Here is a 12,776-nt window from a genome sequence, read left to right as displayed (position 1 = left end):
AACACCGACTAATCATTCAAACAACTGACAGACTTTTTGATTATAAACATTGGTAGTTTTGCACATTCCTAAAAATATTGTTGGTTTTATTCTCATATCAGTAAACATAAAGCCTATCATTGGTCTATTGTTCACAGCATCCATTTAGTATTCCTTCAACAATATTTTAGTTGCTTGCTCTACACATAGATCATACTATGGCTTGTCTATCTAAACAAATGCAAGGTTTTATGTGTGAGACCCTTGCATTATGTTTAGCCATTTTAAAAAAGAACTCGTTCTATGTGAACAACTTCGCTTTCTCTCAGTAAGCAATCGTCAGGGGGCATCATTAATTGTGTTCATTTTGAGGGTATTATATGTATTATAATGAATTGCATTAATTGTTCTCAAAACTATAGGAATGAGACTTATAAAAAAAGACTGTAATGTACCATGTTTGTTAATGGGCAGAATATGTACTAACAGTTATGTCTTTGACTGGCTCACATGTCAGCGGAAATGCAGGCTTTTTCTTAGAGAAGTCCGACTAACAACACCATTTTAAGAGACGATATAAAAGCTCAATTAAAGCCTCTGAGCTAGAAATGAGGATGGCTTCCATAACCGTCTGACACGCTGATTAAACACTTTCAACCAAAAAAAGTTGGCTTTTTACAATAATTTCAATGTGGTTTTATTTTTTTTTGTTGTTGAAATAGCTAAGGACAGGGTTTAGGCACACTGATTCAAGATTAACAATACCTGTATCTACAGTAACACACGTGTACCGCTAATGGAGCATTTTCCCTGTGGAAAACCTCTCTCAATGTTAGATTGTAGACTAGTACAACATCTGGTGCTCATAAGTCAAGTCATTAAAGAGATAGTTCACAAAAACATTCTGTCATAATTTACAAACCTTTGAGATGGAACCCTGTATGACTTGTAAGGGGGAAAAAAATTAAAACTAATGGTGACTGAGGCTGTTATTCGGCTGAGCATCTCCTTTTGTGTTCCACCGAAACAATTAATAGTTGTTTGGAACAACACAAGGGTGAGTAAATGATGTCAGATTTTTTTTTTTTAAACTATCCCGTTAAAGGTGATATATGTATGATTGACAGCAAGTGTTTGAAATGGGTACTGCAGTCCAAATTCAAAATATTGGAGAGTTGTCAGCCCCACCCCAGACTCAAAGCTCATACGGGGTGCCAGAATGAGAACACGCAACAGGAACGAGTGAAACTGAAAATGTCAGGCGACGAGCTTTACACTGTAAGTTGATCAGCTAATGTATAAGTTTGCAATGTTTTTATTGTTTGCAAATTATAAACCGGCTTGTGTTTTTTTCATTATCCAGTTCATTTGCCATGGCTGCAGCACGCAGTGTTGTTTGCCTGCAAACATGTTCAAATCTAGCAACCCATCGGTGTTGAAATACTATTGGTGAGTGGGCAGGATCACACAGGCCAAAACATAAACAGAAATTCCAGGCTGTAATGGAAACTTCAAAGTAGAATATACTAGCTGTAGAATTGTTATCGTAGAAGCCAGTATTTCAATTTAGCATGTTTCCTAATTCTCTAATGACATATTATGGTCATTTTATGATTTAGTATATTAAAAATATTACATATAGCACCTTTAAGGCAGATAGCCCCCACATCTACAGCACCACGTATGCCGCTTTCAATACATCCTCACACATAAATATTTCATACATAAAACAAGCAATGATTCCAGTCCAGTTTAGTATGCGTTTTGTCCTTACAGGTAAAAACATGATATGTTTTCACTAATGTAACCCAAAAGTTGACAAATCTCACATATTCCTGTGCAACAGCTAATTTACTCTAGTGTGCAATTGAGCACAGGATGGCTCCATTGTTTGCCAAGGGAAATGCACTACTAGATAAGTGCCCTGACGAGTACTTTGTATGCAGACAGAAAAGTCTGGATAAAACTTAGGATAAAGCTAAGATCTATTGAAATAATCTCAATAAAGGGAGAAATCCTCAGTTGAGATCATTAACATGCTAGATACATTGTTTTAAAAGGCTAGTTCGTTCAGGAGTGAGAATTCTGTCATTAGTGAGATTTCTAGACATTAAAACTTAAACAAATGTCTTTTATTGTAAAATGTATCGCTACAGTAAACTTCTCCCCAAACACAGGGGTTGAAAAATGAGTGTCTACATGCACTCAACTGCCATGATGTTTGAACATATCGAAACATAGGAAAATATGTTTTAAGAATAAGTATTAAGAAATTTATGTTTTCATATATACATTTTGCGTTCTACTGCTTTCTATAAGTGCAACATGCAACCCAGAACTGTATAATAACTAATGTATGCAATGATTATAACAGCTGAGTTTTAAAAGGCTGTACTGTCAAAAGTCAGGTGCAATTGTTTCACAGTCAGCCTGTGCGTGAAAAGTGTGCACACACAACCAAAACAAAAACACATTTGACCAGATAAAGCAACAATACTCACCGTCTCTGCAGAGTCTCATGGCTTCGCGATTTCTCCCGCACTCTTTCAAACTTTCTTCCAATTCTGTACCTGAGGAAGCGATTTGGACCGAGTTAAACAAATAGTTACACTTGCTCACTTGTTCTCTCGATACCAGTCGCGTTTCTCAATATTTAAAAACTGCACGCAATCGGGCATAAGCTCGCTGACGCGGCTGCCTGTTTAAAATGCAATGGCCGAAGGCGGCCGAACAACTCACCGTCACTCCCGTTCAGTTTCACAGTATCGACCCAGCTGCTCCACGGCTGTCCCAGCATTATTTCAGGACTAGGCAGGGATCTGCGCTCCGCAACAGTCGCCATTGCTGTGGAGGCTTCTCCCCGCTGCTTCAGCTGCCTGGCCGCTCTGCTGCGCTGCTGCTCCCCCCTGACGTCATCATCGGCCCTATCCGACATTCTTTCCGCTACAATGTAACACACAACAGCAGTGAACGTTTAAGGTGGCGAGTGGATTCCGTCAATGAATGACATTGAGCTAAACGCAGGACTCATTTACGCTCTCTGTGTTGTGCCGCGGGAAGCGCGAGCTCGATTGTCTTTATTCCACTGATATGAGCTGTAGCACGCGACGGCGTTCCTCGCGACATACATTGTGTTTATTGGCAGATTACAAAGATAAAAGTTTAAGGAGGATCTCAAAACTTCCTTTCACCGACGTATGCGGGAAATAGAGGGAATCCGAGATACACCTGAATGACGGGAGGGATTTTTATCGGGTTACACGGTCACATTTATTTGATCCAATAGGTTCAAACATTTATTAAATTATCAACCATTCCTTTGTAGTTCTGAACACATGTTTGAGTTATAAGTGCTGTTAAGCCCATATTGCAAACAAACGAGAAGGTTCTACATAATATAAGCCACTTTTCTGGGCCACTTTAAAGTGATATTTCAGTCATTGTTTACTCACCCTATATGTTGTTATAACCCTATATGACTTACATTCTTTTTCTTAACACAAAGGGAGAAATTACGGGGTGGGTTGCTAGGTGATGTCATACAGTGGCAGTTTCTGGGTAGGGTTGCACCAGCTGTGTGTAAGTTCTCACTTAAGTTGAGATGTAATGTTCACACTAAGGGCTTAATAACTAGTCAGTGCTTAATTTGGTTGCATCACCTGTTCTTAAGGCAAGACTTAACTAGTAGGTCACATAATATGATGTTTACCTGTATTAATCCAATAAGAAGCCTTGAAATTTGTACACAGAATTGTTAAACAGCCGTGAACTTTGCCAGTGCTGGCCAATTATATCCCCTTTAAAAAACAATATGTAATAAAATAAGATTTCATTTAGCTTATGTAAATTAGAATATTCAATAAATGTATCTAAAATGAATAAGGGACAATAAATAAATACTAATACAACAGGCTGGAAAAACAGACATTTATTAATTTTAATATCTATTTTGTATATGTTGAAACTTGACACCGGGCGGCGTACACAGTAAAGTACACCTTTAGATAGGTTTCATGCTGAAGAAGTAAATTTTTTAAATAATGTTTTCTTCCGTAAACGAGTGTAAATGCCAACATCATCATATATGTCAAAAGAACTGAAGCCTGTCAACCAAAACATGAGCTAATTGATGTTATTGATTCTGCTTTTTTATTCCATCCGTTACTCCTGGTCGGAGACTTCTGTAAATATTTAGTTTATATAATAGGGTTACGTCTTTTAATGGTGCAACGCTCACATATTTTGTAGTGTGTAAATTGTGACTTAGTGCCCATTTACGCCACAACTAGGCTAAGTTGTAATTTACGTATAGCTGGTGCAACCGTTGCTACATCTTCAAATTTCAAAAGAATGCAAAAGTATAATTCAGAAGTCTAAGAAAATATTCCATGACACGCATGATTGTTATGAAACCATACGATAAGGTTTAGTGAGAAACAAACCAAAATCGAATGTATTATTTAGTGAAAACGTCTGTTGATTGCGCACGAGAGCAACAGTTTACCCAACATGGGGCGTTCGAGCGAAAACACGGTTTATCTAAAAACAGGTTCGCCACAGTGATGGGGACAAAAGAACACAACACAGCTGCACAAGAACCAGAGTACAGAACTTACTAAACATGTCTGAAGAGTTTGTAGTCAAGAACAGATGTATGTCTATGCCTAGCCTTATTTTTTCTTAACCAGACTACTCAATCCAACATTGAGATATCTGTCACATCTTCTCCTTTCTGTATCGGTGAGTATTTGTGACATATCTAACAGTGACACCTCCGCTAAAACATTCGGTGGGTGTAACATTCTCCAAAATCAAGTAGTTTTTAAGTGGCTCATGAGATTCAGACTTTTCAATACTGTTATGACAAAGTTTTTGGAGAGATGCCAGTTAACAGCAGACGCAGATTTACCTGGTGCAATGCCAAAAATAGAAAACAAGTATTCGACAGAATGTGCTGTCGCTCATCAAGGATGGTTAGGACAAAAACACTTATTAACATAGAAATATACTTTTTATCGCATGCCGTTTGCTGTAAGGTTAGGACACGGTGTGACTATGGCTGCCTGTAGCCTCCTCTGTTTCTGTTTGATTTCCAAATACTCCGTTAAAAAAATAAGGCTGGGCATATAAATGCATAAATTCTTTGACTACAAACTCTCCAGACATGTTTAGTAAGTTCTGTTTTCTCTTTTGTGCAGCTGTGTTGTGTTCTTTTGTCACTATCGCTATGGCAAACCTGTTTTTAGATAAAAAAAACAAATGGTTTTTACTTGAAACACACAATGTTGTGAGGGGGCTGTGTGATCGGAATCAGAATAATGTGTGCGCACAGAAGATCAACAATCAGTGAACAGTTTCAATAAATAATACATTCAATTTCAGTATGTTTCTTGTCACACCTTATCGTGTGCTTTCATAACAATCATGAGTCTCATGGAATAATTTATTAAACTTATGAATTATATGTTTGCATTATTTTGACACTTGAATAGGTAGTCACCATAAACTGGCATCAATGAGCATTTTTTTCACAATTTCTCCCTTTGTGTTAAGAAAAAGAAAGTCATATAGGGTTATAACATCACAGGGGTGAGTAAACAATAACTGAATATTCATTTTTGGGTGATCTAATCCTTTAATGACAGCCAGAGATGAATCATTGTTGATGCACTAAGCATTGCTTTACCACACAGGTCTTACAGGAATATTCCAGCTTCAAAACAACTTAAGGTCAATCTACAGCATTTGTGACATATTACCATAAAAAAATTATTTAGACTCGCCACCATTGTTTTATAAAATCAAGGTTACAGTGAGGCACGTACAATGGAAGTGAATGTGACCAATTTTTGGAGGCAGAAATGTGAAGCTTATGAATTTATAAAAGCACTTACATTAATACTTCTGTTAAAACAAATATATTTATTATTTGAGCTGTAAAGTTTTTGGGTTTGTTGATGTTACATCATCATGACAATGAAGATGTAAAATTGACTATAACTGTACACAGAAAAGGTAACTAAGTGATTTTACCACACTACCATCATGTTAACACACATATTGTTTATTATTACAATTGTCTTGTGGCTATACTTTTGAAATGGTGAGTATTTCATGTTTATGGATTGGCCCCATTCACTTCCATTGTAAGTGCCTCACTAAAGAAGAGGGGCAAGTTAAAATAATTTTTGTGGCAATCAACATTATGCCACAAATGCTGTCGATTGAGCACAACTTGTATTGAACCCAGAACATTTATTTATTCTTTAACCATATCTAGTTCTGATAGATATGGTAACACAATGACTTAGGGAAAAAACTGTTTTACTCAAACAAAACTGTATTGCTAGTTTTAAATCAATTCACTGTTTAAATAAACAACTTTGCAAGTTTCACAAAACACTATTTGAAAATGGTATAAAGTTAGAGGCATGGTTTAAGGTAAATTGCAGAGGTGGGGGACTCGAGTCACATGACTTGACTCGAGTCAGACTCGAGTCGCAAATTTGAGGACTTGAGACTTGCTTGACTAATACAGATAAAAGACTCGACTTGACTTTGACTTGGTATTCATGACTTGAGACTTGACTTAGACTTGAGACAGATGACTCGAAAGGACTTGACTTTTTTATTATTAAATATTTGTATTTTTCATATCGAGAAGCCGATGTAAAATCTTTGGTTACGTTTTGTTTTTGGAACATGATTGGGTGATTTCTATTACAATGCGCGGGGACCTGGCAACCTGAACCAACCAGGATGCGTCAGACCAGCAGAGGAAAAGGCATGAAGAAGCAATCATGGAAGGGGCCGTTCCAAAAATAATAAAGTTTGGGTTCAAGGATTACGTTGTAGGTGAAGGTTGTAAGAAAAGAACAGCGGTATGCAAGGTCTGCAGCTTAAAAATCAGTGACACGACCACCACAACATCCAACTTCACCCGTCACTACAAAATCCATAAAGAAAGGTAAGTTACGTGATTGTGTCTTTTTAGCTAACTGGCTGGTCGATCGAACATTAACTAGAAATCTAGCGTTAACGTTACACCCAGTTGCTACCAGTAACGTTAGTTTATTAAGACCACAGAGCTCAACGCAGTCTAATACACCAGTCCTGCAATAAATTAAATTAAATATTCAGTATTGGTTTAAACAAATTTAGAGAGCTGTTGATTCAACTATGTGCTTATTTTGTTTATCTGCAGTTTGTGTTTTAGAAATGGTCCTTTAAGGTCCGTCTTTGAATGAAAAATACACACACACACACACACACACACACACACACATCAATAAAAAAAATATACATTTGCAAACAGAGGCACATGCGCACACTACCCCCACCCTGCATCCACACACACACACACACACACACGCACGCACGCACGCATACACGCGCACACATATCTTTATACATACTACTAACATTAGAACATGTAATATCCTTTCCACCACACTCACACATAGGGACATACACTCTTCCACCTCTTTCTCTCTCTCTCTATGCACTAAGTTACACAAGGATGCCTTCAAAGTCCATCAATTTTGAATGAAAATAAAATCTTTGTTAAAAAGAGAATGACCTAAACTAAGCAGTCTTGTTAATATAGGTGCGTATAGGTGTTGTAATGTGCATTTGGTTTGGACATTTCCACACTAGCTAATATCTCAAAGTTAAAGGGGATATTCATGTCAAAGTCAGGCATGCTTGAAGAATTCCATTTAGTGGCATACTAAAACAATTAAACTTGAATTGTTTGAATGTGTTCATGGTTTGATGTAATGTCAAAAGGTTCATTTATTTTTTATTTGTATTAATACACTTTTATTTTCTACTCCATTCTGTTTGTATTTGATGTAGTACTATTTGGGCACTATAACATTGCACAGGAAAACAATATGAGAAGTGTCACAGACACAGTGTCATATGAGAAGCACTTAAGATGCCTTAATAGGTCAAGGAGAAATGCAATGTTCGTTAATGTTGAAAATAAAACTCAGCTTCACATTACATGTACTGTCTTTAAACTGATGTGGAATGTGGAAATTGCAGTAAATCATCAGAATTTCATATGACTTGACTTGTGACTTGCTTGATCTAAGCAACGACTTGACTTGACTTGCTTGACTTATGGCAGGGACTCGACTTGACTTGCTTGATTCTCACCACAGTGACTTTTGCTTGAGACTTGGAGGTTAAGACTTGAGACTTGCTTGTGACTTGCACATGAGTGACTTACTCCCACCTCTGGTAAATTGTGTTATAAAGTATGAAGCACTTTCACACCTTTTTTGTATACTCTAAAAATGAATTTCCTCAGACTATGAAACCGATCAACCATGTTATAAATAAATCACATTTTGAAGCACAGGCATTAGAAAATAATTTGTAGGCTATAACCATTTCTCAGTTTTTAAGAATGTGTCTGATATACACTCAAATATGTCTGGGCCAATTTATCTAGAATAAGAAACGATAATAATAATAATAATAGAGACAAAAACATCTTCAAAGTCAATTTGGAGCTTTATGCAATAAAATAATGAATCAGTATCAAAAATATGTCATATTAAATACAGATGTTTGTATTAATACATGTAAGAGCTGGTTTATTGAGATAACCAAAGATCAACTTTGAGGGAGTTTTACACTATTTGTGTGTATAAACAGCTAGTATAACCTACAGGAAATAAATCAAATTTTTAATGTTTGCTTGTACAAATTCTAAATCGTATGAAGTGCTGGTGTGAAAAATAATTGAAGCATTAGGACCATTCATTCATACAGGTTCATCAGCTAGAAGGGTTTCGTCTATTATCCATCAATTAAAACCCTATTACAAAGTCACAGCATGCTAAAAATATAGTAATAACTCCTCAGTCTCTAATGGACTAAAAATAAATTTGAAAATTGTTTTTGAACAGTTTACACAGCTTAATAAAAAAAACTGTGCAAAATTATTTGAAAATGCTCTAATTGTGTACAAAAAAACTTTGGGTGGTATTGTGTACAGGAGACTGTGGCTAAAAGTAATCTGATTTTTGAGTTGTAAACATTATCTCATACCTTGTCAAATGTAAAAATTGGAACAAAACTGGTCAAGTCAGAAGATCCTCATCAGCTTTGAAGATTCCAGACTGCCACACAAGCTGGTGGGAGAATCTGGGCAAAGGAGACACAAGAGGGAGGGCATGTTAACAGCATTGCTTTAATACTCTGCGTGTAATAATCACAGTTTAGGTAATTAGCTGTTTGTCTTTTAACAAAGGAGCCTTTATGACATAAGGCCAAGAGAATCTGGCTGTGGCTTTCGGCTCAACAGTTTTTTAATGGTACAAGATCTACTTATGGTGGAGCCCACCACTACAGAGTAATCCAATCCAATAATGACTATATCTCAGAGCCCTTCAGTTGACAGCCTGATAATCCATCTCAGGCATACAAGTGACCAGTGAAAATGTTTTGACTTTCTATTATATGTTTAGTGTTTGCTAAAGAGAATTCATAATCTAATTAATTTATTTGAACTAAGCAGAACCTCTCGGTTTTACACTATTTAATGCCATCTGTTTATGTGAAATGAAAAATCACTGAGAAATTCTGTAGGCACACTGAAAAAAAGGTAAGCAGATCTATAGAATATACTAAACCAGTACACTTGACATCAACTTAATAGATTTATTTTTTAGATGAGAACATAATTATATTGCACAAAGTCCAAATGATATTTAACACAGTCATCAAAAATGATATGACCACATTGCTATGAAATTATCAGATGGATTCAGATTTCTAAGGGATGGTTTATCGTCAATGTGATTTTTACTCTTTGCTCAATTAACTTATTTAAACTAAGCTAATGCAACACAATTCTTTAGCATTTGGTCTCAACTTAATTAATTGTGTTCAATCCACCTATGTTCACTTAATCCAATTGTGTTCAGGCTATGTGAATAATATTGGTTACATCAATGTATCGCTGAAACCGGGTGGGGGATTTCCCATTCCCAGTATGCTTTGCATGGGAATGGATTTGTAAGAGTGAATTAAGTGGGGGGTTTTTTTATTTATATGCATTTCTATCCATAATAGGTTAACTTAATTCAATTAGGTTTTCCATACAAATCGTTTTTTTAGTAGAACCTTCATTTTAATTTCATATCAAAGAAACTCATTTTCACTGTGTGGAACCAATGTCCACAACTGAATTAACCTGAACCAATAGATTTTATATTCATTGCACTAATGTCATTACAGTACATTTATAATTTAGATCTGAAAGCACCATTTCAGAATATATCCAACAACAAAGGAAATAACAAATATACACTAATAAGATCCTTGTAATGATCGCTGGATCACTATCAGCCTGTTGCTTGTCTTACTGGTAAGTGACAAAGGATTTATGCAATATGGGTTGGAATGATGGGAATGGAGGCTGATGACACTTTTTACGCATTTTACAGAATTAAGAACAATCTTTTAGTTTCCACTGCAATACCCACTTGTTGCAAATGTCTTAACATTGCTACATAGACTTAAAACAATTAATATTCCAAATTAGTATGCAAAGCTTATGCAGTGATGTCCAAACTGTTTGTTCCAATACCTTTCGTTGAACCAATGTTTTCAGACAAGAACATGAGACATCACAGATTTTAATTAGACTACTAAGCAATATAAGAAAACATACTTAATAGCTAAATGAACTACATTTGTTGCAAAAAATAAAATGAAAAAAACACTGCTGTGTTTCTCAGAATGTTGAAGAAAACATGATTTGGCTTATAGTAAAATGTTTAATATCTCAGAAAATGAAAAACAACATGTAAAACACTGGAAGTTAAATAAAAGAAAGAAGAAAAGTAGTTACAGTTAAGTTAAAAAGGTCACAGGTTAACTTGGCCTTACCCTCCTACAATGCTCCTTTTTAGTGTGAAGTTTTAACCCATGGGTCCCCTTTCATATCATATCAAATGTCATATCCTTTCCTAGTATTCTGCTAATGGTTTCTTCATCAAACCACTATTATGGCTCCATTCATTTCTAGCCTTTTCCACTTGTTTGCATCAACTTGGGTTGTTACTGCCTGACAAGTGCACTTCTGAAAGTGAAAGCATTAATGACAAGATCCTATATGATAGAATGGCACCTACAACAACTTTTCTACAAGGACTTAATACAGCGGCTTTGTCAGAGAGCAAAATGAACAAAGTAAACTTAAGTATAACGCCACCTAAATAAAATGATACAGACATAAGAGGGGGAGGGGGCGGCAGCAGGTTTAGCTTCCTCGCTAACTGAGCAGCTAAGTGTCACTGCTGTAGCATGCAACTGGCTAACAAGCAAAACAGACATTAGCAGCTGATCTCGATGTCATCATTGTTCTCTTACCAATGTCATGGACTCCAGACGTCCCGGTAGAGCTCCAACGAGAACAAAGGCGCAGGCTTTAGGGTGTATTGAAAATGAAGATCAGCTTAAAGAGCGAGTGCAGCGCTCAGTGACTGTGGAGGTCTCCACCAGGTGCTTCCATGTCTGTTTACCAGGCAGCATTCTGGGACAAGAACGTCACTGACTCCAGCAGCACGCATGCACCCGAGCACGCCTGTCACTGGACACAGTGGTGGTGTTTCGAAACCTAGTGGGTTGCCTACCTGGACACCATTTCTGGCCGTGAGTGACGCGCATTTGGAACGGTCTAAATCGAACACGTTTTTGAACGCCGTTTGAAATGTTTGAACAGCTTTTGTTAAACGTTCCAAATGCGTTTATTCAGAGCAGCACCTAGTGACATTTTTGACAGGAATGAAAACGAGACTGTGAGGGATAAACTTACTTCAATGGCATTCACAGTAGGCCTATACAGGTCATAGATTACCAGTAATTTTCACAATTCATGTTTGTTGTCTTGAATTTTTTCAAAACATTGAAAAATATGTATTTTCAATGTTTTTACAATGAAAACAGCTGTAGAATAAATTGAAGACTGTACTTTCATCCCTGACAGCCTCGTTTTCGTTCCCGCCAAAAATGAAATATAGCAGCACTACTTTAAAGTTGAAGTATGTAATGGAATAGAGGGCAACCGTGCTCACCCACTTATTCAGTCATCTGGGTTCTGGAAGCATTTTTCACATAGACTTTTCATAAAATCCTTCATAAAAGAATCGTTAGCCATAAACCAAACCAACGAGCACTGAGATAAATCACAACATCTCAAAATCTGACAAAAAGACAAAGGTACAAGACTGTGTACTTACCGTCTTTCATGAGGGCATGGACTAAAATCTCACAAAGCTTTTTGAATAATGTAATTTAATTCAAAACGATGGGAATGTAGAAAACTATAAAATATTCCTGTATTCAAATAGATAAGTAATGTAAGGGTTTAAGAGACACCGATTAGATTATGTCATTCACAGTGTGTCATAGGAGTTGGCGGTTGTGCCAAGGCATGTTTCTTTGGCTTGGTTAGCTGTGATTCACTGATTTTTTAAGCTAGTTTTTCTGCTGGACCATGGGTAATGTAGTTGTTTACCATAATATCCAGTATAAAACATGATTTTTAAACAATGAAGATGAAATAACACAGACAGATGGCTTTAACAGAAGCACACCATCAATGAACAATCTTGAAGCGTAAGGTAGTCAAAGGTTTATAAGTTGTTGAAAATCAATTAGTCTATGCAAAAAATGTATGGGATTTTTAATTATGGAACCAGACTGTTGAGCTCTATTGCAAAAATGTGTTCAAAACAGCTTTCTGAATAGAGCTTTATAAGAGCAATTCAGCCGTG

General features: G+C 36.5%; 1 protein-coding gene across 1 annotated transcript in view; it reads right to left on the bottom strand.

Annotated features, from left to right (window-relative positions):
* The window catches only part of LOC127625624 (ataxin-7), a 55,579-nt gene extending 43,999 nt beyond the window's left edge, over positions 1 to 11,580 (bottom strand). Inside the window, exons 1-4 of the mRNA XM_052100911.1 lie at positions 11,371 to 11,580; positions 9,043 to 9,138; positions 2,719 to 2,922; positions 2,481 to 2,549 (exon numbers count right to left, since the gene is read on the bottom strand). Coding sequence (XP_051956871.1) covers positions 2,481 to 2,549; positions 2,719 to 2,914 — 265 coding nt within the window. The 5' untranslated portion in view covers positions 2,915 to 2,922; positions 9,043 to 9,138; positions 11,371 to 11,580. The remainder of the gene's footprint in view (positions 1 to 2,480; positions 2,550 to 2,718; positions 2,923 to 9,042; positions 9,139 to 11,370) is intronic.
* Positions 11,581 to 12,776: the final 1,196 nt, after the last annotated feature.

Source organism: Xyrauchen texanus, chromosome 32, assembly GCF_025860055.1.
Source record: "Xyrauchen texanus isolate HMW12.3.18 chromosome 32, RBS_HiC_50CHRs, whole genome shotgun sequence".
Lineage (NCBI taxonomy): Eukaryota > Metazoa > Chordata > Actinopteri > Cypriniformes > Catostomidae > Xyrauchen > Xyrauchen texanus.
This window is presented reverse-complemented; position numbering and strand designations above follow the sequence as displayed.